Raw genomic sequence first — 27,819 nt, forward strand, 5'->3', positions numbered from 1 at the left:
AACGTGGTATAAATTTAGATTCCAAACCCACATGAGATGCAGGCTGGGCTTTCAGTTTGTCCCACGAGACGTTTTTCCTACTGCCTCTTAGAGTAATTAAAATTAGCAAATAAAAATGAGTATTAGGGAGAGACACATAGGGGAAGCAGAAGGAGTTAGGGATTGATTGATTGATTTGCTTATTGAGATTTTTATTATCGCTTATTGAGTCCAGTTACATGACTTATATGCTGGCTCTTGTGTTATGTAACTACTTTAGACTCGTCTTTTTATTTCTATTACTCTCTTTGTTGTTCTGATACAAAAAAAGATGATCTAGGAGCATTTGGGGATTAGCATTTCTTATTATAATGATGTTTCTAGAACGCTTCTGTACAGCTCTGGCCTTGAAAGAAAAGATTGTATATTGATTTATTCAAACAACAAATATTTACTGATCACTGAATATGTCCAGGAACTATACTAAGGGATGAAGAAGGGAATACATATTTGACTTTCTCTGCTAAACCCAACAGAAAGTAGGAAATAAAACACAACCATTATGTTCTCAAATCATGGTTTTAATAAATTTGAACCTATTCATTGCAAACATCTCCATTTTCTGTTTTCTCCAGTTAATTATTTCTTCTTATTCAGGAAGATATACTATGTCCCTCTCCTCTCTTCAGTTGAAGAGGTTCTTTTCACCCTTCTAAATCCATTCCTCTTGACCTGATCATCTCCCACTTCTTCAAAAAATATTTTTTATTGAGGGATAATTGATATATTGTATTAGTTTCAGGTGTACAACATAATGATTCAATATTTGTATAAAAGTTATTTCATAATTCAACACATTCAATTTCACCTATTTCTCTCTACTCTGCCTATGAAGTAGCATATACTCCCCCATTCCTTTTAAAAACTAACGTTGACTTGGTTCTTCTGTCTTATAATTATGATCATTCATCCCTCATTTCTTTCAGCCCACTTTTTAATTGGTCTTTAGGTGCTGCTTCTGCTCCCTCACTTTACATTCTCTCTTTGAATCCTTGCAATTGGCTTTCCCACTCACGTACTCCCCAACTCTACTGAAATAGCTCTCAGAATCAGAAATCACCAATAATTTCCTTTGCCAGCTCCACTTATTCTAATTTCCTAATGTAGAAACAATCCAGGGTTTACTTCTCAGTCTTCTCAGTTTTAATTCCTTCCCTCCCTTAATCATATTACTTCCTGATCACTGCTTGAGCTATCAACTCTCTAGGGTAGCAGTTCTCAAATCATGGTCCAGGAACACCCCTCTCTTGCAGGAGGTCTGTGAGATCAAAACTATTTTTTTTACTGGGGTATAGTTGTTTTACAATGTTGCATTAGTTTCTACTGTAGAGCGAAGTGAATCAGCTGTATGTATACATATATCCCCTCTTTTTTGGATTTCCTTCCCATTTAGGTCACCAAGAGCACTGAGTAGAGTTCCCTGAGCTATACAGCAGGTTCTCATTAGTTATGTATTTTATACATATTGGTGTATATATGTCAATCCCAATCTCCCAATTTATCCCACCCCTCCTTTCCCCCCCTTGGTGTCCATGCATTTGTTCTGTATGTCTATGTCTCTATTTCTACCTTGCAAGCAGGTTCATCTGTACTATTTTTCTAGATTCCACATATATGAGTCAATATATGATATTTGTTTTTCTCTTTCTGGCTTACTTCACTCTGTATGACAGTCTCTAGGTCCATCCACATCTCTACAAATAACCCAATTCGTTCCTTTTCATGGCTGAGTAATATTCCATTGTGTATTTGTACCACATCTTCTTTATCCATTCATCTGTCAATGGGCATTTATGTTGCTTCCATGACCTGGCTATTGTAAAGAATGCTGCAATGAACATTGGGGTGCATGTGTCTTTTTGAATTATGGTTTTCTCAGGATATACTCCCAGTAGTGGGATTGCTGGGTCATTTGGTAATTCTATTTTTAGTTTTTTAAGGAACCTCCCTACTGTTCTCCATAGTGGCTGTATCAATTTACGTTCCCACCAACAGTGCAAGAGGGTTCCCTTTTCTCCACACCCTCTCCAACATTTATTGTTTGTAGATTTTTTGATGATGGCAATTCTGACCAACGTGAGGTGACACCTCATAGTAGGTGCTTCTTGGCCAACTGTATGTCTTCTTTGGAGAAATGTCTATTTAGGTCTTCCACCCATTTTTTTTTTTTTTTTAAAGTTTTACTTGATTTTATTTATTTATTTATTTATTTTTGGCTGTGTTGGGTCTTCGGTTCGTGCGAGGGCTTTCTCCAGTTGCGGCAAGCGGGGGCCACTCTTCATCGCGGTGCGGGGACCGCTCTTCATCGCGGTGCGCGGGCCTTTCTCTATGGCGGCCCCTCCCGTCGCGGGGCACAGGCTCCAGATGCGCAGGCTCAGCAATTGTGGCTCACGGGCCCAGCTGCTCCGTGGCATGTGGGATCTTCCCAGACCAGGGCTCGAACCCGTGTCCCCTGCATTAGCAGGCAGATTCTCAACCACTGCGCCACCAGGGAAGCCCTTCCACCCATTTTTGATTGGGTTCTTTGTTTTTTTGATATTGAGCTGCATGAGCTGTTTGTATATTTTGGAGATTAATCCCTTGTCCATTGAAAATATTTGCAAAACTATTTTTTAAATAACACTATTTTAACACAAAGACATTTAACACAAAGACATTATTTGCCTTTATCACCTTCATTCACTCACAAGTGTACAGTAGCATTTTTCATAAGCTACATGACATACCCCCCACCCATGATATATCTGAAAAAGCTATTAAAATATTTCTTTTCCAACTACATAACTCTGTGACCATATCACAGTAAATCAAATGCAGAAACAGACTGAGAATCCCAGCTGTCTTCTGTTAAGCCAAACATAAAGAGATTTACAAAAATGTAAAACAATGCTGTCTTAGCTTGGGCTATTATTACAAAAATACTGTAAACTGGGTGGCTTGTAAATGACAGAAATTTATTTCTCACAGTTCTGGAGACTAGAAGTCAGAGATCAGGGTGCTAGCATGGTTGAGTTCTGGTGAAAGTCCTCTTCTGGGTTGCAGATTGCCAACTTCTCATATCATCACATGGCAGAGAGCAGCAGGCAGCAAGCTCTCTTCTGACTCATAAGGCGCTAATCCCACTTACGAGGGCTCCATCCTCAAGATCTCATCTAATCCTAGTACCTCCCAAAGGCCCACCTCCTAATACCATCACATTGGGAATAGGATTTTATTGGGGGGATGGGGGGACACAAATATTCAGTCAATAGCACTACCTTTCCCACTAAACTTTTTGGGAAATTTATTTATATTTTTCATTTTCAATTGATACATGTTTTTCATTAAAAAGTATGTTACCATATACTGGATTTATTATTACTATTTTAAAATGAATTATTATTTTTTTATTCCTCAGTTTTATTATCTAATAGGGTAATTATCCATAGTTGCAACTCTTGGAGGTCCTCAACATTTTTTAAGAATATAAAGAGGTCCTGAGACCAAAATGTTTGAGAACCTTTGCTCTCTGGATTATTTGTTGTCACTACTGTGTTTCTAGCTGCCTGCTAGATACTTCTCCCTTCATATCTCACCAGCACGTTAAACTTCTTTTGCAGGGGAAGGGTGAACTTTTTCTTAAATATCAGATGCACACAGTTGAGTTAATCAAACTCATCAGTATGGCACACTATCACCATTGGTCCATGCAAGGACCCTTTGTGTTTTATTTTATTACAGTAAGTCCCCTACATACGAACAAGTCCATTCCAAGAGCGCATTTGTAAGTCCAATTTGTTCATAAGTCCAATAAAGTTAGCCTAGGTACCCAACTAACACAATCGGCTATATAGTACTGTACTGTAATAGGTTTATAATACTTTTCACACAAATAATACATAAAAAACAAACACAAAAACTAAAGAAAACATTTTTATTCTTACAGTACAGTACCTTGAAAAGTACAGTACAGTACCAGTCACATCACCACTGCTTTTACACTTGCTTCCAGACATCCTAGGCTTGTAATAAAGATACTGTACTACTGTACTCTATACACTACTGTACAGTAAAGTACACAAAAGCACAACCACTTGTTGAGGATGCACACACATGACAATGTACACCAGGCACGTAAACTAACTTATGTGATTGGGCATGCGAACGCACATTCGCAACTTGAAGGTTCATATTTAGAGGACTTACTGTATTTTTCCTCTTTACCTCCTATTTCCACTCCTATTTCCTTTCCCCCATCATAAGTCCATTCTCTATTATATCTAATATTTGTCCTTCCAACCTACCTTCCTCATGTTTATTTAGATATACACATGTCCCTTTAAAAATTCAGTGTGTGTGGTATTTAATTTACTTAAATGGTATTGTGTTATAAAACCCCTATTTCTTTTCACTCAACATTATTTTTAATAGCTTTATTGAGATATAGTTCACATATCAGGCAACTCATTCACTAAAAGTGTACAATTCAATGGTTTTTAATATTCACAGATATGTGCAATTATCACCACAGTCATTCTCAAACATCTTCATCACCTGAAAAAGAAGCACTGTACACTTTAGCTTTCACTGCCTATCCTCCCACCCCTAAGCAATCATTAATCTACATTCTATGTCTATAGATTTGCCTTTTCTGGACACTTCATATAAATGGAATCATAAAATATGTGGTCTTTTGTGACTGGCTTCTTTCACTTAACATGTTTTCAAAATTCGTCCATGTTGTAGCATGTATCAGTACTTCATTCCTTTTAATGGCCAAATAATATTCTATTGTATGGATATATCTCATTTCACTTATCCACTCATCAGTTGATGGATATTAGGATTGTTTCCACCTTTTGCCTGTTATGAATAATGCTGCTATAAACATTTGTGTGCAACTTTTCATGTGGACATATTTCATTTCTCCTGGGTATATACCTAGGAGTGAGATTGCTGGGTCATAAGGTAACTCTACATTTAACCATTTGAGGAACTGCCAGACTGTTTTCCAAAGTGGCTGCATCATTTTGCATTCCCACCAGCAATGTATAAAGGTTCTGATTCCTCCACTCCCACATCAACACTTGTTACTATCTGACTTTTTAATTCTAGCCATCCTAGTGGATGTGAGTCAACACTATATTTTTTAGACTTACCCATGTTTCTATAAATCAATCTAATTCTGGCTGCTGCATAATATCCCTTCAATACAATGACCATAATTTACCTATTCACTGCCCCAGTAATGAACACCAGATTTGCCAACGCTTCATTTTCTTGTTCTTTACTACTTCTACTAACTATATAATTTTACCTTTCACATTTAGGTCTTTAATTCTTCTGTATACCACCTCTGCATATGGTAAGACAGGGATCCCACTTGGATTTTTTTTCCACATGGCAAACAAATTTCCCAACACTGAACTGATTTGTCATACTATCATGTATAGACGAAATCCAGCAACTCTCCAATATCTAGGGACTCTTGGGTAGGTTAGGGGAGACATATATTTCTCCTACTCACCAATGGTTCTGACTTTCTACTTTGAATTCTCTGCTTTGCATTCCTCTACTATGCTGTTGTCTTTTTTTATTCTGTTACTCCCCTGGACGCTGCCTAATTCCATCATTTCTCAACTCAAGGCTGGGTTGGTAGCTTATTTTACTGAAACTGCTTAAAATTAAATAATAGATGTCCTTATTCTCATAGATTCTGCCACTATTCCTACTTTAGGGGAATTTTCATTTTTGTTTCTGTTCTTCAAGTTCCAGCCTCCCATTTCATTGCTGAGGAGGAAACATTAGAAATATATTCAGAGTTTTGGAGAGAGGAAGGGAGAAAGAGATGTATGCTGTTAGTCTTGAAACAAGAGTGTGTGACATTTTATAGACCCAAAAAATTACTTCTTTATCAGAATTCTTTTTTTTTTTTTTTTTTTTAATTTTTTTTTTTTTTTAATTTTATTATTTATTTATTTTTGGCTGTGTTGGGTCTTCGTTTCTGTGCGAGGGCTTTGTCTAGTTGTGGCAAGTGGGGGCCACTCTTCATCGCGGTGCGCGTGCCTCTCACTATCGCGGCCTCTCCTGTTGCGGAGCACAGGCTCCAGACGCGCAGGCTCAGTAATTGTGGCTCACGGGCCCAGTTGCTCCGCGGCATGTGGGATCTTCCCAGACCAGGGCTCGAACCCGTGTCCCCTGCATTGGCAGGCAGATTCTCAACCACTGCGCCACCAGGGAAGCCCCTTTATCAGAATTCTTGAAGGTGCCACCCAGGGTTCCTTTCTGCCCCTTCTCTTACTGGGTGGCATCATGGAAGAAACATTCAGTCCCACTTGTCTCACAGCTGCTCTTCTTCTAGGCTACTCTTTAGTCTTTTCTCCTGCAAGTGCTATTCTGTCCTAGATACAGTATTTAAATCTCTGGGTTTCTCATGCATTCACATTAACTTCTCAGGTATCAACCACTCTCTTCCTATTTTTTCTGGTTCTGTTCGCCTCCACCTCCCCATCAGTGTTCTCCAGTACTCAGACTGATCCCCCTTAGTGCTCTTCCTTAGGTCAAACTTATACTATCTCCCAACGATTGTTAAGTCGTTAAAGGAAGGGATCCCATGTGCTAGGCTCTGTGCAAAGTACCAAGGTGAATGAGTCACAGCCCTTGTCCTCAAAGAGCTTATGGTCCAACAGAAGAGATAGGCACATAAAATAATTTCAATATAATGTGATAAATGTATGCAGAAGGCGCTAAAGGAGTGTTTAGTCAAGACTGGGGTTTCCTGGAGAAGACCCTAAGTTGAACAAGTGTGAGAAGATCATTCCAGTCAGAGAAGCACACTCTATACACAGTGGTGACAAACATGCCATCTCAAATGGGTTGATTCTCAAGAAAAACCTGTCAGAACAAAAAAACAGCAAGTCCTTCTCTCCCTATTCCAACTCTGAGCATTTACCAACAAAGTCTCTTCATATCTTTTTTTAAAATGTCATCTATCTGAGTTTGGAAAAGATGCTGCCAGACTCAAGCCCTGGTGCTTTGTGTAATATCCCTTTCCCATGTATCACCTTTGAAGTGTAATACCTTGAAACACAGAAGAGGAAAACTGCATTAAAGAAGTTGAGATAGTTCTGTCATTGATTTATACTTTTTTCCATCATACTCACCTGAGAGAAAAATTAATCCAATTCCAAAGCAAACCAGTATATTATCTCTAGTTCTTCTAACTCATGGAAGAAGTTCCAGCCTGCCATGTTATTTTAATAATTTCATAACTTTTATCTGCTTTTATGAGTTTTTATATGACTTCTTCGGTATCTGATTCAAAATGTTTTATAGAACATGGGAAGGTTAAAGTGCATTCAATAATGGAGGGCCTGAAGAAGTTTAAACGTGAGTAGAAATTTTTTATATAATATAAAATTGATAATCTGATGCTATGCACTTATTTTTATATTTTATTTTAAAATTCTTTTTAAAAACATATTTTATATGTGTTTTCTTGGTTATAAAAGTAATACATATTCATTACAGAAAATTTCTATATTCACAAAATGAAAGAACGAAAAAAATTTGAATAATCCTTACTTCTATCACCAGTGATAATCTGTAATTTCATCACCCCCAATTTTTTTCCTTATGCATACACAATTTTTGTGCATTTAGCTTTAAAGTCCCACTTGCAATGTACTTTCCCATTTTCTTATTAATATTAAAATCTTACCTGTTGATAAGTATGTCTAATGACCTAAAATTTCTTTTTTGGATGCTTCTAAAATTTAATACATAATCTCAGTACTTTTTGTTTGCAGGCCTCTTATCACATTTATGTCTAAAATAATTTTCCCAGGGCCAGAATACTATGTTCTGTACTTACATAGAAAAGAATGAATGGAAGGTTTGAAAATTATAATGTGAAATTGATCAGTAGAGGCAAGTAAAACTTGTCTTCTGCCCTCTTTCCCTCAGCACACATACAACCTCAGTCTGTACTTCATTCTTAAGTAATTTTAATTTGCTCTCTGCACCAGTGTTTTTCAGTGAGTATGATAAAAAAAAAATTGATGTGTCTCTGAAAGCCTGATTGTGTTTCAAAAACAAGAATTTAAAAATAACTTAAGGTACTTTGTGCAAGTATCTACAAAATGAATCTTGGTAAGAGAAAATAAATTTAAATTCTGGGTACCCACACTTAACCTTTCCAAGTGAGTGCTGTTTTATTTTATTATTTGTAAAAGGAAAAAGATCTCGTTGAATAGGTCCATTCTATCTCATCTACTGCTGCTTCTGTTGCCGGTGCCAGAAAACTTTCAGAAATGTCTCTTTGGTAGGCTTTAACCCCAGCATTTAAAACCATGCTGCTGAATTTAGGGATACTGGAAGTAATCCTTCGTGGTCATGTATAAGATCTGAGTTCATTAATAAGCGTTTACTGAGTACTCAAGCAGTGTAAAAAAAGAAAGTTCAAAGATGAAAAAGAGACAAGCAAAGTTTCTGCTTTTCAGCAAGGCTTAGTTTTTGAATACATAGTATATGCTCAATAAATGCTTATTGATTGACTGACTATTAGAGGTTCTAGTTTCCTGCTTTCACATAATTAAACATTCACTAACCCAAGCAGCTGTATTGAGGTCATTCTTAAGATAACCCTCCCAATCCGGGCAACTCAGAAGAAACAGTTATGTGAGTCCTAAGTGAGTCACCCAAATCAGAATCAATTGTTAAAAAACCATTTACAAAGCTGAGAAAGCACAACTTCACAGTCTTGCCTGCTTACCTTTCCATCACTCTTCTTTCTCCTCTTCCATTTCTTCTTTTTCCCTATTTTTCTTAACTTTTCCATGTCTCTATAAATAGATTATTTTTCTTTCACTCCTGCTTCCCTGGTTTTCCTAGTGGTGTTGCTTTTTTGTTTGTTTCTTTTCCTTCTAGTCTCTATCAAACATACACATTTCACATGCCCACCCTGCTCACCCTCTTGCTTTCATCACTGTAAAAGCCCCGTTCCACTTGCTGACACCAAAATATATTTTATTCTGTGAAATCTACAGTGCATTAAAGAAAATTTAGACATTTAAAAGTATATTTTATAATTTTAGAAATTACAAATAGTAGTGTCTATTCCACAAACTCACCAAATAATACTCAATTTCCACTTATTAAATTTTCTGTGTAGATATAGGTATTAAGGGAACAGATTTTATTTCTGAATACTATATTGACTTTTTTGTGCATTCAAACATGTACTACTGTGATTTAAGTTTTCACACTCAAATTTCAGATGACTAGACAGTCACTTTTTAGACAGTAACATTTTTCACACAAAAATCTTTTTCCCCAATTCCTATTTCACCATTTCTGTTTTTCTAAGGAATAAAGGTAGATTTCAGTTACCTAGGCACAAACATGAAAATGACACATTTATATGAACAACTTCAAGACCTGCTAATATTTATGTCATTTGATGGTGAACATTCAAAATTCCACTCTGACCTTCAGTTGTGCTTGGGTTGTGGGGTTCTATCTGAGAATTTTAAAAATCACACTCATTAGGAATATAGAGAAACTCTACTACATATTTAGAAAAAAAAATACTGTATAAAAATAAATTCTGCTTCTTGTCAGGAACAGATATCTTCCAAGTCACATTCCCAACCAGAGTTGGGCAGAGTGGTGCCCCATACAATATCCAAAAATGGCATAGGATGCCTTTAGCAAACTAATGTCTAGGCAGGGAGAAGAGCCGAGCAATAAAGAAGAAAAGAATGAGAGAATGAGAGAGAGAATGGGGTAGGGGAGGAAGGAGGGAGAAGAAATAAAAGGAGTTTGATCAGTTTTTCTTAATTCTACACATTATGTGTTTTATATTAATATTACTATCTCCCCTCCCATAAAGAAAATATATATACTTTATGTGTACTGCTTTCTGCATGATATGTTGCCCTGTACCACCTTCACAGCCTAAAGTTACCACAGAATTTTCCAGGTTTCCATAACCTGCCACTGACCTTTCCTGGTATTAAAACAGTACATTATTGGCTTTATCTAACCAAACTAAACCAAACCTCGGTAACTGAGCAATTTTTTTTCTGAGAGTAAATCTCCTCACATTTAGAAAACCAAACTACCCCATGTTTTGAGAAAAGAGTTGAATTAGTACTTTTAAGGTATTTGTTTGGCTGTTGTTTTTCTGGCTGTGGGATGGAGTGGACTGAGGGGAGGAGATTCTACAGGTAATATTATGACATATATTGTACCCACACATTTCACAGGAGAATCCACTAGAAAGAAATACCTGTATCATTAAAAGGTATGTAATTAGTCAACAGTTCATAACCAACGCACTAATGAAAATGAAATGGGTAGCAGAGCATCCTGCTCTTGAGTCAGCAGGTTTCCAAAGTTACTTCACTTCTTCACATCCTAAAAGATGATAAATGAATACTCTTGACTTCAATGCTGACTCTATAATGCTTTTCAAAAAAATGTTTTTTGGAGTTTGAGACAGTAAGGCATGAAAAGAAGCAATTTTAATTAAGATGTATATCAGATATAACTAACATTTTCTTCAGTTTCCCACTCATCTAAGGAAAAATTAATATAAAATTACATCCTCCTATTCTACTTTTCATAACTTAAGAAATTTATATAATTTTGATTCTGAATCTTGTCTTTAATCAAAAGGAATGGTGCTTCTACAGAAGTTGATGAAAATCACAGATGATACTAAAGGTGAGTGAAGCCTGATGTGAAGGCATTGTAATGATGGGGTTTAATACTTTGACTTATATTTCTTAATCCCACAGTTATTTTCCCTAATTGTTTTATCAGTTACTACCCTCTATCTACTTGTTGACATGTGTTTGAACACCATTATCTCTCTGATTGTTTTTCTGAGTTCCTTTTGCCTTTATAGTACACATCATGCTGCATCACATGTGATTATTAGGTATTTCATATTGTTTTCCAGTGGTTTCAACTGTGATGAATTGTTTTCATCCCTACATTGTAACCTATTTGGTGCAATTTACAGTGCAGTTATACAAAGCAGTTGTTCCTAACTCTGCCACTAAAGAAATTAATTCAACTCATTGGGCTTTAGTGTCCTTATCAATAAAATGAAAAAAGTGAATTAGATGGATGATCTATCGGTTCTCTTTCAGCTTTAAAATTCTAGGACTAACTTTTGTGGCTGAAAGGTCTTCACTGTCAAGAAAGTGAAAAAACAACCCACAGCATAGGAGAAAATATTTGTAAATGATATATCTGTTAAGGGTCTAGTATCTAAAACATATAAAGAAAGCTTGTTAACTCAACAAGAAAAAGACAAGTAACCCAATTTTAATAATGGGCAAAAGATCTAAATAGAAATTTCTCAAAAGAAGATATAAAAATGACTAGTAAGCACATAAAAAGATGTTCAACACCATTAATCATTAGAGAAATGAAAATCAAAACCATGAGATATTACTTCACACCCACTAGGATGATTATAATTTGAAAAAGACAGTAACAAATGTTGATAAGGATATGGAGAAATTGGAGTCCTCATGCAGTGCTGGTGGGAATATAAAATGGTGCAGCTGCTGTGGGAAAGAGTTTGGTAGTCCCCAAAATGTGAAACATCGTTACCATATGACCAAGCAATTCCACTCCTAGGGATATACCAAAGAGAAATGAAAACATATGTCCACATAAGAACTTATACAAAAATGTTCATAGCAGCATGATTCATAATAGTCAAAAAGCAAAGACAATCCAAATGTCCATCAAATGATGAATGGATAAATAAAATATGGTATACCCACACAATGGAATATTATTCAGCCATAAAAAGGAATGAAGTACTGATACATGCCACAACATAGATGCACTTTGAAAACATTATGCTAAGAGAAAGAAGCCAGACACAAAAGGCTACAAACTGCATAATTCTACTTTTATTAAATGTCCAGAATAGGCAAAGTCATACAGTCAAAAGATAGATTAGTGGTTGCCAGGAGACAGCCACTGTGGGAAGGGAGAATGGGGAGTAGCAGCTAATGGGTACAGGGTTTGTTTTTGGGTGATGGGACTGTTCTGGAATTAGATAGTGGTAATGGTTATACAACTTTGTAAATATACTAAAAACCACTGAATTGTACACTTTCAAAAGTGTAAATTTTATGTTATGTGAATTAGATTTTAATTTTTTTTAATTGCAGGACTGACCCAAAAACATATCTGCTAAAAAAAAAGAAAAGAAAAGCACAAGGACTCAGAATCCATGCCCGTTTGCTTGTCAAGCTCTGTGAGTGGAAATAATAAACAACAGGCTGGCCCCAAACTTAAGTCCTAACCCCAAAGCACCTTCCATCTATCCAGTGCACCAAGCTGTGGAACCCAGCTTATGTCCTGGGACCATCAGCCCTACAGATAAGTATCATACCAGTCCACCAATTGTAAACTACCTAGGATATGCCCACCAGTAAATTAAGTGAAATCAGCCCTTCATCCCATTTGGTTCTGAATAGATGAGTACTGATGTAGCTAAATTATAATACATACCTACTTCCCAGGATAGTTTAGTTCCTTATGTATTCTACCCTATTAATTTTGATGATTTCTGTCACCACTATTCACTCACAGATTATAGAAACCTGAATTTGGATGAACTTGTCCCACTTCCCTGTCAGCTACTTTAGGGTAGGCATACCATCTTTTTTTTTTTTTTTTTTTTGAGGTATAGTTGATTTACAATATTAGTTTCAAGTGCACAGCAGTGATTCAAATGTTTTATAGGTTATACTCCATTTATAGTTATTATAAAGTATTGGCTATATTCCGTGTGCTGTATAATGTATCCTTATTTATTTTATACATAGTAGTTTGTACCTCTTAATCCCCTAACCAGACGTGCCATCTTGTAAGTCTTTTTATTCTCTGTACCTGCAGTTAGTAGGTGTCCGCTGAAGCAATGAAGGGATGCGTGTATCCATTCACTTAACAATCATAGTCTACCGTGTGCCAAGTTTTATTGTACATGCTTGGGACAAAGCTCACTACTCTCGTGGAGCTTACTTTCTAGTGAAGAGATATACACAATAAACAAATAATAGTATGACAGAGATTACAGAGAAAATAAAGCAAAGAAAATGGGTATAGGGGATACTGTAAGTGGAGGAAGTTAATCAAGAAAAGACTCACTGATAAAGGGCATTTAAGCAAAAAGCTAAGGAGACCAGGGAGCAGAAGTCTGGAGCAAGAGCACTCCACGCAGAGGGAAGAGCAAGTGCAAAAGCCCTTATACAAGAGCATGCTCGTAATATTTGAGAAAGAGTAAAGAGGCCATTGTGGCTGAACAGAGTGAGCGAGGGCAATGTAGGAAGAGAGAAGGTCATAGAGGTAGGGGACGGGACCACCACATTGAGCCACATAAGCTATGCACTGTACAAGTCCAGGATTGTGCAATGAGAAGTTCCTTTTGGGGGAAGGGGGTGGTGCAGGTGTGGGGAGTAGCTGATCGTATAAACCCTGAAGGCTATTATAAAGATTGGGTTTTTTTCCTGAGTAACACAGGAAAATGAGGATTTGAACAGAGATAGGACATGATCTGACTTAAGTTTTTAAAGGACTGTCCTGGTTCCTGTGTAGAAGAGACTTGGCAGGGGTGGATACAGCAAGAGCAGAAGCAGGGAGACCAGTTAGGAGGTCTTTGCAGTAATCCAGAGCAGGAAGTAGAGGTGGAGGTGGTGAGAGTGGTTGAGTTACATATATATTTTGAAGATGGAATCAACAGTATTTCCTGATAGATATCCCAGGGCCGAGAACATAATAGGCACTAAAAATGTACTTATGAAATGGATGAATTGGATTAGATGTAGAACACAAAAGAAGAGGATTGAAGCATATTCCACGCGTTTTGGCTTCAACAGAGGATGGAGCATAGGCCTGGAAAGATGGAATTATCATTTCTTGAGGTGAACAGATGAATGAATAAGAGACTGGTTAAATGCTATTATATTTGTTGAACTAGTGAAGAAACTAAATGAAATCCATATGGATTCAAATATTATATAAAGAGGAGATATTAAAAATCTGAGTATTTAGTGATCTGCAGAACATGGGTTAAGCAATCTATTATTATAACTTGCTATTAAGTTGATGCTAGGAAAATTTTCTGACATTCTGGATCAACTCTCAAGAAAAAATCATGAGGATGAGCAAGTGGTTGCCACATATTTCTCTATTTTTTCCTCTTATTGCCTCTATATGTGATTTTGTAAGCCCTCTCACATCCTTGCTCTCCCTGACTTGGTTGGATGGTATGGGAGTAAGGGTTTTTTGCTGTACATTTACATAGTTGCTGCTCCAAAAACCATCCATGTTGGTGTACACTAAATTTAAAAATTATAACTAGTTGGTTTGCATGCATAATAACTTAAATGGTATTGCGTAAAGAGGAGTAAGCCTTCTTTTTTAAAATTTATTTATTTATTATTTATTTATTTATTTTTGACTGTACCGGGTCTTATTGCGGCACATGGGATCTTCGTTGTGGCATGCGGTCTTCTTAGTTGAAGCATGTGGACTCTTAGTTGTGGCATGCAGACTCTTAGTTGCAACATGCATGCAGGATCTCATTCCCCGACCAGGGATCGAACCCAGGCCCCCTGCGTTGGGAGCATGGAGTCTTACCCACTGGACCACCAGGGAAGTCCCAGGAGTAAGCCTTCTAATTTCTGCAAATATCTCCATCATTAATCTAGACTAGTCAGGAGGGAGCAAGAGAGGAACTGGGGCTCATCAGGATTAGGCCAACCCAGAGAATTTTGCCTACCCAGGTTACCAGACTTGAAGTGGGAAATAATAGTCAGTTCCTTCATGCTGCCATACCCTGATGATTTCTGGGTGATGGAGGTTGAGAAAAGCCTAAGAGGAGGGAGAAATGGTGAAGCACAAGATCTCTGCCCCAAAAGGAAGGAACATCTTGCCTTTCCCTAGTCATTCATTGACTACCTATGTTCAATGGACAGAGCCAATGTTGGGAAAATAGAATATTAAGCTTCTGACCTCAAGGTACTTATACACTTAGTGAAAGCAAAAGAGCCAGGGAGAGAAGTGAAGGGCATCTGCCTGTAAAGCCTGATTCACCTGCAGGGGCAGCATCTCTGAGAGGGAGGTAGCTACTTTTTTTTTCCCCCTGAAAAATCCAGTTCCCATTGGTCTGGTAACTGAAGAAACTGGTGAGATTCTCTTCTCCTTAAGGCTCATATATCTTTAACTATTCAGGATGAATTAGACATTACCCTAAAATGTTAGGTTTTCAGAGTCCACAAATTATAAATCACATTGAGACACAACCTTTTCCCATAAAGCTCCTTTCTCCTTTGGTGAACAGTACTACATAGGAAGAAGCCTAATACTATATATTCTCCCTCATCTAATAGTCACTGCCTTTTTATTCTTCATAAAATCAGAAGGGAATATGAGCCTAGGCGATTCTTAGATTGATATGGTTGAATTAATTCCTATAGAAAACAGCTATATTTATGCAACATCTCTACTTAAATATCTTCAGAATTCCCCAATGCTAATAAAGTCTAGACTCCCTTAGCTTAACAATCAAGATGTACATGTATCCCCAAAAACCATGTTAAGGGCTTCCCTAGTGGTGCAGTGGTTGAGAATCTGCCTGCCAATGCAGGAGACACGGGTTTGAGCCCTGGCGGGGGAAGATGCCACATGCCACGGAGCAGCTAAGCCCATGCGCCACAACTACTGAGCCTGGGCTCTAGAGCCCGCAAGCCACAACTACTGAGCCCACGTGCCACAACTACTGAAGCCTGTGCACCTAGAGCCCGTGCTCCGCAACAAGAGAAGCCATGACAATGAGAAGCCCACGCACCACAACAAAGAGTAGCCCCCGCTCACTGCAACTAGAGAGAGCCCACGTGCAGCAACGAAGACCCAACACAGCCAATAAATAAATAAGTTTATAAAAAAAAACATATTAAATGAGTGACATGCTGGGTATAAGAGACTAGAAAAAATGAGGGGGACTGTGGCAATCAGGAAACCTTGGGTTCCAGTTAAAGGGTGACAGTTTTTCTGCTCCTGCCAATTATTGCTAAGCAGGAACGTGGGACATGTGTTCTCTGATCTTTGGGCTTTTCTGAAGTCATAAACTGATAACTTTTAAATCACCCATGTTTTCATTTATGAAATTCAAAAAAATTTTTAATGTTATTTAAGCCAAATAAAACTTGTATGGGGATCAAATTTGCAATCTCTGTTCTAATTACCAACCCTAGCCCAAATACCTAATCCTTTTTGCTCCCATTATCTCACTTCATGCAGTCTTGAACAGTTCCTTGTCTCCCAAGCTCCCATGATTACTCTACGTGCTTTTGCTCTTCTTTCACCCTAGACTACTCTTCCCTAGGAGATACATGCTACGTGTTAAAATTCTACTTCTCCCTACACACAAAACCTAAAACTCTTAGAAGAAAACATAGGAGAAAAGCTTCATGACATTGGGTTTGGCAATGATTTCTTGGAAATGACACCAAAAGCATAGGCAACAAAGAACACAATCAACAGAGTGAAAAGGCAACTTACAGAAAGAAAACATTTGCAAATCACATATCTAATAAGGGATTAATATCCAGAATATACAAAGAACTCCCATAACTCAATAACAACAACAACAAGTGATAAAAAGTGGACAAAAGACTTGAATAGACATGTTTCTACAGTAGATATACAATAACCAACAAGCTTATAAAAAGACACTCAAAATCACTAATAATTAGGAAAACGCAAATCAAAACCACAATGATATATCACCTCATACCCATCAGGGTGGCTACTATCAAACAGAAAACAACAAGTATTGGTAAGGATGTGGAGAAATTAGAACTCTCTTATGCACTGTTGGTTGGAATGTAAAATGGTGGCCACTATGGAAAACGATATTTCTTCAAAACATTAAAAATAGAATTACCATGTGATCCAGCAATTCCACTTCTGGTGTATATTCAAAAGATTGAAAGCAGGGTCTTGAAGAGATATTTGTACACCAATGTGTCACAGCAACATTATTATGATAGCCAAAAGGTGGAAGCAACCCAAGTGTCCATCAACAGATAAATAAGTAAAATGTGGTACATATAATGCAATATTATTCATCCTTAAAAAGGAAGGAAATTCTGGTACATGATACAACATGGATGAATCTTGAGGATACTATGCTAAGTGAAATATGCAAGTCACAAATACTGTATGATTCTACTTATATGAGGTTCCTAGAGTAGTCAAATTCATAGAAACAGAAAGTAGAATGGTGGTCATTAACTTCATTTTAAGTCTTGGTAGCCCCTAACATAGTAGGCCCTAATTAAATATTTGTTTAATTTGTAAATTAAATCTTCCCTTTCTTTCCTCTGTATCCCTAGCCAGAATGAAAGGTAATATACCAAGTTTGGACAGACTAGGGAAAAGTCAAATTATGCACATAATAAATAAATCCCCCAGAGCAGGAATAGAAAATCTCTAGAATTGCAGCTAACAAGTGAAGCCTGAAACAACTTGGGGGGCTCAACCTAAGCCTTTGCTGCCAGAGGTATCTGTGCTTAGCCATCATGAAGACTAGAGACACTCCTAACTTCTGTGCTTAGATGATTTAAATACTGTGAGACCTGTCAGATCTTGAAAATTTCGGATTAAAACAATCATAATACTTTCCTTAATTGCTCTTTTAAAATCACTCTTTTCGATAACACTATAGACTAAAACCTGTGAGAGTTTGATTTTTCCCTCTTTCTGGATGTAAACAATGAAATGGTTCCTAATCAGCATTCAACCAAGGGAACTGGGTAAAATTTTTTACTTCAACAACTTTCAATTCACCAATGTTTAACATGAAAATATATCAATACAGAATTTTTAAAAAACTTCCCCTTCCCTGAAATCCAATCAGTGTCAAAATATTCTGATTCTGTAAGTCATACCCACACATACCCTGAGGGTGCCGAATGAACCACATTGAAATCACAGTTACTCTAAAGCTGGAAGGAGCTTGTGAGTCATTCTTACCTGGACCTGAGCCTGAGAAGTGAATGAGGTCACAGTTGTGTGATGGAACAAACCCTTTATTGGATTCTTGATCTGACTGAAGCCCAGAAGTTGTAAAGTAGCACCACTTAGAAGTAGGTAAATATCCAGATTTTATAGGAATCTACAAGGAGTCCTTTTTTTTTTTTTAATCATCTCAGTGAGAGATTGAAGGTAGTTTTTTAAAGTAATGATTATTTTGAGCCATGAGGATGATTTCACAGCACCTTTCAACTGCCTACGTTGTCGAGCCTCTCCGGGGTTCCCAGCTCTGTGGTAGGTTTCCAGATTTTGAGCACATGTAATTGAGTTGTTTAGAAGCAACAGTTTTCCAGAGTCTGAGGTAAAGACATAGGAAAATTGACTGAACTCTAACCAAACATTCAGAGACTTTTTCTTCATGGTTTAATAGTGTATGATTGTCTGCTGTTCCTAAGTCAGCAACCTAGTTTTCTTGTCAGTGAACTACTTAATACACTCTATATATTAAAAAGATAACTAGAGGACTTCCCTGGTGGCACAGTGGTTAAGAACCCGCCTGCCAGTGCAGGAGACACGGGTTCGAGCCCTGGGCCAGGAAGATCCCACATGCTGCAGAGCAACTAAGCCCGTGTGCCACAACTACTGAGTCCACGAGCCACAACTACTGAGCTCGCACGCCATAACTACTGAGCCAGTGCGCCACAACTGCTTAAGCCCATGTGCTTAGAGCCTGTGCTCCGCAACAAGAGAAGCCACCACAATGAGAAGCCTGCGCACCGCAACAAAGAGTAGCCCCCACTCGCCGCAACTAGAGAAAGCCCACACGCAGCAACAAAGACCCAATGCAGCCAAAAATAAATAAATATATATAAATAAATAAATTTATATTAAAAAAAGATAATTAGAGAGATAAGACCAACAATAAAAGGGAGAAGCCCTACCAACCCAGCTTCTGGTCCATAGGTTCTGATTCTTAAACTATGCAGAAGTAGAAAGGAAGGACTAGGGAGTCCTTAGTGGTTAATAGTCCATTCAGGGGGATTTAAGGTAGCAAAACAGCATTATATCCCACCCCTATTCTTATTTTTAAAAAAGACCAGTGGGTTCATAAGAACTGATAGGGCAGGGGTGGACCTCCCAGAAGGAAACCCTGGGAAAATCTACTTACTACCAGGCAGCTATCCAAGATATAAACAATTAGGTAAATATTTTGCAAATGCTATAACATTTTATTCTCTGTCAATTATGAGATGAAAAACACATTTTAAAAATAAATTTTGTCTTTAAATAACTTTTTCTGCATATTTGCAGAATGCTTTACCATTTATTTTTATACAGGATCAGGATGATACTATTTGCAGGAGGAGCAATGGCAAGAAGTTTCGCTTAGAGATCTTGGGATAGTAAAGGGACCCGTCCACGTGGCCTTCCAACTTTGCACATACTTCTAACTTGCATTTGCACATATTTCCATTCCACGAGACCCTGGACTTCAAACTCCAAGTCTCGAGCTGGGAAAGTTGTAAAAGAATATAAACAAATTAATCTGTGATTTGATCCTTAACTGTATCTTCTGAATTCCAGACAGAGTTACTGGCCACATGGCAGTTTCTGATATTAAAGCAAAACTTAAACTGAATCCTTCAACAAAAGTACCCAGCTTCCATGGCAAGAGGTAAGTAATGAATTTATTAAGGTGATCAATATATTAAGATGAATTATTAAGGTGATGAATATATTAAGTACTCATAAAGGCTATAATGAAACAAGTTAGAATGTTCTTCAAATATCTATTCTGTGATAAAGTTAATTATAAAACAAAACATCTGAATTGAAGATAAAGATTTTTTTATGAAAAGAAAGATATATATATATACTTTTTGATTAGAGAAACAAAGAGTTCTCCTTCCTATTCTCCCAAATGAGAGGATATTTTTGTGTGAGGGGACAGAATACCCCAGAAGAAGAAGGTTGTCAGAAGGCTAAAGGAGTTGTCAGTTACACATTAAGACATTTCAAGTGCCAGTTTAAAGGAGAATAAACTTAGAGGATCATAAACCCCTAAGCGTCAGAATATAGAGAAAGAGTATGTAGCTCAAAAATGGCCAGTAAAATGAAATCTGATAAATTAGCTATGACTAACCTTGAGCTAAAATTGGGAAGGGAGGTTCGCCTGTGACATTAACAATAGCTTTTTCTCAATCTGATAACTACAAATTCCAATAAACAGTAGCCACTAATGATTGAAAATGAAAGCCTGATGTAAATTTTATCAGATCATAAGAAGAAAAGCCTCTCTCCTCTCTCACAATTATCCATTTTCTTTGCCACTTTGAGAGTATTTCTCCTAGTGTCCTTGACTATGCCATTCTACAGGAATATATTATGGACTTTTTTATCAGGATGTGGGTAAGACAACCTTATAGCAGCCAAATCCCTTGATCTCATTGTTCCCTTACCCTTCATCACGAACTATCTTTTGAAGTAGTGACTTCCTTGTCACTGAAAGTAGTCAAGCAAAGACTAGATAATACCACATGTAGAGGGAATTCCTACATGAGATGAGAGGCTAGACTGGGTTCATTCCAAATCTAAAGTTCTTTGAACCTTTGAAACACTGTAAAATAAAAGAACTATTTCCCATGTTTGATCCAAGATAAGATGTGAAATTCTGCCAAGAGTATGGTTTTTTAAACGTAGCTAATAAAGAACTTACATTGCCTGGGCTTCTACTTTCTTCTTGCTTCTTGAGAACTTCATATTTCTCCATCCACTGCGTCTTTTATATCGTGCAAAAGAAATCTGTTTATATTTAGAAATACAACAAATATAAAATAACCAATCTGAGTAAAGGCATCAAGTTGGTAATGAAAAGCAAACACTAGAAGATATCAATGTTAGTAAAAGCTGAGAAAAATAAGACTAATTAGATCAAATTCCATGTCAGAAAAATTGAGAATGGTGCATTTCACCTCCTATTTTACCAGATCTTCTTTAAAAATGGGCTGAATCTAGTAGACACTGTAGAGGATACTAAATTCATAAACTATAATTTTTTTATTTAACTACCATGTTTAGTATTTCTTATAGTTTTACTTTTTAAATTGCTTCTTGTAAAAGCACAAAAACTAAGAGATGACATATTTCTTAAAACTTTTAGTTCTACTAGTATCAAAACTAAATGTATTTTAAATAAAATTAATCCATAAAATTATGATTATTATAAATTTACTATTAAATTACCATATTAGAAGTAAACCCAGTTTTGCATAATACATTTTTATGTTCCTAAACTAAAAAATTACTGCAGATATATACAAAATATCCCCAAAGTATTAATATTTTCCTCTTTTTCCAGATTTTACTTTCCTGAGGAAATAAAAGGTCACCTAGGGTTCCAAACTTTCCAGAACTTTTCTCTCTTGATGAGAGATAGATAGATATGGTTGATATAGAGATATCGAGACAGAGAGAGAGAGACAGAGAGAGATAGAGAGAGGGAGAGAGAGAGAAAGAGATCGATCTACCTCTCTCTCTCTCTCTCATATGCAGGTAAAAATACAATTTGGCAAAGTTGTAAAATAAATGTGAATACAAAATTTCACTATAAGTATATTCACCATAAGATTATTTAAACTAGTTAAAAATTTGAAACAACTTATATTTCTAACAATAGGAATAGTGTGAGGCTTATATTCTTCAACTTTGGCAACAAATAAACCTGGATTTGAATCCCAGGGCTTCCAGTTATTAGCTGTGTGACTCAGGACAAGTTATTTAATCCCTCTGAGCCTCAGTTTCCTCTTTTGTAACATAGGAGAAATCAGATATTTTAAGGGGGTAAGGTTGATGGGCAAGTATAGGGGAGAGGTGGACCTCCGTGGCCAACATCACTCTCCATCCTGTAGCTATTGGCAATTGACAGTAACAGGGCCCTTAGGTGGTGTGACTCTGGATGTATTTTGATGCTTACAGTCACTCCAGTCAGCAGAAACTGATAAAGGGAACTAATATTTGCTGGTTTCAATAAGTATCTCTTTTCTCAGGGATAAAGATTTACCAGGACCTCTGCCAAGCCAATTACAGCACAAAGAAAGGAAGTTGAGCCCTTCACAAATGCGAGGTAATGAGACCCATCCCAAAATGAAAGCATAAACAAAAGCCCCTTAATATATCTGATGATTTTTTTTCTCTAAGGGAGATCTGGGATTTCAAGGGTTGTCTACAGTACTCTGTTATTTAAAAGCAAAAAATATCTATATTTTATGATACAATGTCTAATTTGTGGGAAGGAAGGTGGATTACTTTTTAAAATACTTATTTATTTATTTATTTATTTATTGGCTGTGCCAAGTCTTAGTTGCGGCATGTGTGATCTTCATTGCGGCAGGCGGGATCTTTAGTTGCAGCATGTGGGATCTTTAGTTGTGGCATGCAGACTTCTTAGTTGCAGCATGTGGACTTCTTAGTAGCCACATGCATGCGGGAACTAGTTCCCCGACCAGGGATTGAACCTGGGCCCCCTGCATTGGGAGTGTGTAGTCTTACCCACTGGACCACCAGGGAAGTCCTGGGGGATTACTTTCAAATAGACATCTTCAAGAATTTAGACAGTCCTGGCCAAATATTTTTATTCAAAGGAGAACTTGTGGTGTGGAGAAGAAAAAATACAAGGTCAAATAGAAATTAAGTAACAAAGCAGTATCAACACAACTAAAGTACCAGGATTTCTCATAGAAAAAAATTGTCATGATAAAATGAGCTACCCTCGCTACAGTTCATTCATCCAAACAACAAATACTTAAAGCCAGCAGTGTACTAGGCGAAACACAGGTCAGACATGTTCCCTGCCCTAATAGGAAGTCTTACAGGGAAAACAGTTAAACCATGAATTTGTTGATTGAACCATTTAAATTACAACATGACACAAGTTATGATAGGGAAAGTATAGAGTTAAAGGAGCATAAAAGAAAGTGTCCTAACTTAGTCTCAGTAAGGATAGGAGGGAAGTCCCAGAGAAGGCTGAATAATGAGTAAATCAGACAAAGAGCACAGAAGGGAGTGTTCTGGGTAGAAAGAGTGGAATCTGCAAAGGTCCAGAGAAAAGGGAAAACATGACACACTAGAAAAACTAAAAAAAAAAATCAAGCATGGCTGTGTTTGGGTTCTGAGAAGGTTAATGCTTCACCCCTCCAAGTTTGGAACCAACTAAGAAATTCCTCCAAGAGACAAGAATCAAAAAAACACCTTTATTGCTGGGAAAGCTGGTTTGGGAAACACAAAAGATTGTCAGGATCAGCACTTCATTTTTCACTGTAAAACTGAACTAAATACCTTAATAATAACAGTTTATGGCTTTATAAAACTTCAAGGCTTCTGAAGTACATTAATATACATTGGTGCCTTAAGGGTACCCACTATTTGTTTTAATCAGGTATTGTTATACATACAGACATAGAAACAACTGTCCTGGAAGAAGTATTTTATTCTCAGAGATCCATAAAAGTAAGAGACACAGCACACCATGAAGAGGCAAACAGGGAAGCACCAGAGTCAGTCAAAAGGCAAAGGGTAGAGGGAAGTGGGCAAGAGCCTTAGTTTGGTTTCTGCAGGAAGGAATAGACAAGGCAGGAATAGCAGGTTTAGGATTGGCTAGTTAAATCATTTCAGTGAGCTCTGGGTTTCAGGACTGTCCCTAGTTGTCTGATACCTGGCCCTGCAGTGATTAGGACACAGGAACAGTAGCCTAGAGTTTAAGAGCCTAAGAAAGTTGGTGACTGGGGATATGGTCTCTGGATTGGTTGGTTTGTGTATGAAGAACATGCTCACAGGCAAGTCTTTTACTATCTCTAGGAACTGGCTAGTTATGGGAGGGGCAGGCCCTCCAGGATCAGCAAGGCCCCAGATATCAAAGCATCAAATACAGAAACTAGAAAATATGGTTGTCGTGAGGATTAAGCACTATGAGAGGTTAATTTGTTCATTTTACAAATATTTATTGAACACCTCCAAATCCCCAGCATCTGCTACCATCCTCACTCTCAGTTGATATCCTTGCTTCCTACCCCTTTATAATCAGAGAATTCTGATTCTGCAATCAGAATAGAACTTCCACAGACTCCCACTTCCATATCTACCCCCACCAGCATCTGTACCCACAAACTCTGCCCTCCTCCCTCTTCCACAAATGAACTTTATACTTTTATCTAAAGTCAATCCTTCCATTGTGGACTAGATCACATCTCCTCTCTCAAATTCAAAGATATGACCAAAGAAACTGTGCCCCCCTCTTCAACACCAATTTTTTTCGCTCCCTATTATATCATTCCTATTATCATACAAATTTACTATTATTTCCCCTAAGAAATATACTGTGACCTCATTTCCTCCTCCAGCTACTACACAATTTCTTTGCTCCTCTTTGCAGAAAAATTCCCCAAAAGAGGTGTCTATACTCATTGTCTCCAAAACTATTTTTCCCATTCCTAGATATTTACACATTCTTGTTTTCTTCCTACCTCACTGGTCACTCCTCAGTCTCTTTTGCTAGTTTCTCCCTTTCTCCTGATTCCTCTTAATGTTAGACCACCCCAGAGCTCAGTCCTTGATCTTCTTCTCTTCTTCATCCCACTCACACATGTGGTGATCTCATCTAGTCTTAGGCTTTAAATACCTATATGCCAACAATTCCCAAATGTATATGTCCAGCCAGGTCTCTCTCCCCAGCTCCAGACTCATATCTAACTGCCTACCTGACATCTCCAACTGTATGTCTAAAAGACACCTCAAACTCAACATGTCAAAAACTGAACTCCTGGGAAATTCCCTGGCAGTCCAGTGGTTAGGACTCCATGCTGCTGCTGCCGGGGGCCCAGGTTCAGGGAACTAAGATTCTGCAAGCCACATGGCGTGGCCAAAAAAAAAAATACTGAACTCCTAATATGTTCCTCTTACTCTTTTTTTTTTATTGTAGTAAAATATACATAACATAAAAATTACAATTTTAACCATTTTTAAGAGTTCACACAGATCAGTGGCATTAAATATGTTCACATTGTCCTCTAACCATCACTACCATCCACCTCCAGAACTTTTTCATCACCCCAAACTGAACCTCCAGACCCATTAACCAGTAACTCCCCATCCTCCCCTCCCCTCAGCCTCTTACTTCTAAAATTTGACCTACCCATAGCCTTCCCCATCTCAGATAATGGTATTTCATCCTTCCACTTGTTCTGGAAAAACTCTGGAGTCATCCTTGACTCTTCGTTCTCACCCTACCTCTAAATCCATCAGGAGGGACTTCTCTGGTGGCACAGTGGTTAACAATCCGCCTGCCAACACAGGGGACACAGGTTCGAGCCCTGGTCAGGGAAGATCCCACATGCTGTGGAGCAACTAAGCCCGTGCGCCACAACTACTGAGACTGCGCTCTAGAGCCTGCAAGCCACAACTACTGAGCCCGCGTGCCACAATTACTGAAGCCCACATGCCTAGAGCCCGTGCTCCACAGCAAGAGAAGCCACCAGAATGAGAAGCCCGCCCACCACAAAGAAGAGTAGCCCCCGCTCGCAGCAACTAGAGAAAGCCTGCGTGCAGCAACAAAGACCCAATGCAGCCAAAAATAAAAATAAATAAATAAATAGATAAATGAAGAAATGTGTATTTTAAAAAATAAATAAATCCATCAGGAAATCTCATTGGCTCTACCTTTAAAATATATCGAGATTTATACCACCTCTACTGCTACAACCCTGGTCTAAAGCACTGTTATTGTTCACCCACGATAGCCTCCTACCTGAGGCTAGTCTCCCTGCTTCTACCCAAATCCTTACAAAAGTCTGTTCTAACAATAGCCACAGTGATCCTGTTAAAATATAAGTCAGGTCGGGGAGAGGGAGGCGCTGACCTATGTAACTCTGAAAACGACATTTTGACTAGAAACTGTAAGACTGAACACAAAAGGAGCTATACATAAACAACACACAATATACTCTAATTAGTAAAGTTGTTTCTCATAGGGGTATAGATTAACAATTCTGAAACTGTTGTACATGTATACGACGAATGAATAAATAAGTGACTCAATGGTGGATGGTGGGAGCCAGGTTTCTCTCTGTTGGAGTAGGAAGTTTCAGATAAACAAGGGGAGAAGGCTAAAGTGAAGCAGTGGAACTGGATTAGAGTAAGACATCAGTGTGAACTCATGTTTAACTTAATATGGTTGCAGATGGATAGATCAAGAAATAATATGATATGTGTGTATACATGGGTTAGTATATGTACATATATTTCCTAGCTCTGTTTGCTGAGAGGACTTAAGAGCACTGACACCCCCAGATCTTGACTTCCAATGTCCGTCTCCTATCAAAGAACCAGAGTTCCTTGGATAAATGGCTGATTCTAGGGCTTTGGCAGAGAATATACAAAATGAACCTGGAATATTTTGCAGTGCCAGAAAGTAAGGAGATGCTCAAAATACAAAAGGACAAGAGCATGTCAAGGACATACAGAAATGAACCTGAAAGAGCTCACAACAGCCAAAGCTGGAACAATTTGAACAACAAAAATAAATAGAATAGTATTGGATTATAACTCAAAGTATAAAATAAATATCGATAAGTCCCTAGTGATAGAAATAAATGATTGAATTTTTTTTTTTTTGGCTGCGTTGGGTCTTCGTTGCTGCACGCGGGCTTTCTCCAGTTGCATCAAGCAGGCGCTACTATTTGTTGCGGTGCACAGGCTTTTCATTGTGGTGGCTTCTCTTGTTGTGGAGCTTGGGCTCTAGGCGCACGGGCTTCAGTAGTTGTGGCACGTGGGCTCAGTAGTTGTGGAGCACGGGCTTAGCTGCTCCATGGCATGTGGGATCTTCCTGGACCAGGGCTCGAACCCGTGTGCCCTGCATTGGTAGGCGGATTCTTAACCACTGCGCCACCAGGGAAGTCCCATGATTGAATTTTTTAAATGAAGAAGAGACAAATCTCTCTTACAAGAGAATTCCAAATAATGTATGTAGATATTACCTCTTCCAGGAGGTAGAGCTTAATTCCCCATTCCCCTGAGCCCTCTGTCCCTTGAGTCTGGACTACCCTTAGCAACTTGCTTCCAAAGAGTAGAATATGAAAAAGGAAGGAAGGAAGTTCACAGTGGAAAAATCTGACAAACACTACCTCAGCCAGTTAATCAAGGTTGCCATCACCAGTGATAAGTCATGTTGATAGCCTTAATATAATGATGATAACACCACTTCAGTTCTGTGGTCTTCCTCCCCAAAACCCATAATCTCAGGCTAACCATGAGAAGAACATCAGAAAAACCCAAATTGAAGGACTTCTACAAAGTACCTGAACAACACTCCTCAAACCTGACAAGGGCAGGACTTCCCTGGTGGCGCAGTGGCTAAGCATCCTGCTGCCAATGCAGGGAACACAGGTTAGATCCCTGGTCCAGGAAGATCCCACATGCCACGGAGCAACTAAGCCCGCGAGCCATAACTACTGAGCCCGCGCACCACTACTACTGAAGCCCTCGCGCCTAGAGCCCGTGCTCCGCAACAAGAGAAGCCACCACAATGAGAAGCCCGCACACCTCAAGGAAGAGTAGGCCCCGTTCGCTGCAACTAGAGAAAGCACGCGCGCAGCAACGAAGACCCAACGCAGCCAAAAAAACCCAAAAAAACAAACAAAAACTAGCAAGGGTATCAGAAAAAAAGGAAAGTCAGATAAA

General features: G+C 38.1%; 2 protein-coding genes across 3 annotated transcripts in view; both read left to right on the forward strand.

Moving 5' to 3' along the window:
* EFCAB13 (EF-hand calcium binding domain 13) overlaps positions 1-12,699 on the forward strand; it is a 112,836-nt gene extending 100,137 nt beyond the window's left edge. The window contains 3 exon segments of the mRNA XM_057535190.1: positions 7,354-7,407; positions 10,699-10,746; positions 12,219-12,699. Of these exon segments, the coding sequence (XP_057391173.1) occupies positions 7,354-7,407; positions 10,699-10,746; positions 12,219-12,244 (128 nt within the window). The 3' untranslated portion in view covers positions 12,245-12,699.
* A 127-nt stretch (positions 12,700-12,826) lies between these two features.
* Positions 12,827-27,819, forward strand: part of EFCAB3 (EF-hand calcium binding domain 3) — a 44,340-nt gene continuing 29,347 nt past the window's right edge. The window contains exons 1-3 of one of the 2 annotated variants that reach the window (XM_007175804.2): positions 12,827-13,973; positions 19,675-19,765; positions 22,137-22,213. In XM_007175804.2, coding sequence (XP_007175866.1) covers positions 19,692-19,765; positions 22,137-22,213 — 151 coding nt within the window. In that variant the 5' untranslated portion in view covers positions 12,827-13,973; positions 19,675-19,691. Of the gene's footprint in view, positions 13,974-14,656; positions 14,720-19,674; positions 19,766-22,136; positions 22,214-27,819 lie in introns of those variants that run through there. The other variant, XM_057536950.1, reaches the window with a different exon arrangement.

Source organism: Balaenoptera acutorostrata, chromosome 20 (assembly GCF_949987535.1).
Source record: "Balaenoptera acutorostrata chromosome 20, mBalAcu1.1, whole genome shotgun sequence".
Classification (NCBI taxonomy): Eukaryota; Metazoa; Chordata; class Mammalia; order Artiodactyla; family Balaenopteridae; genus Balaenoptera; species Balaenoptera acutorostrata.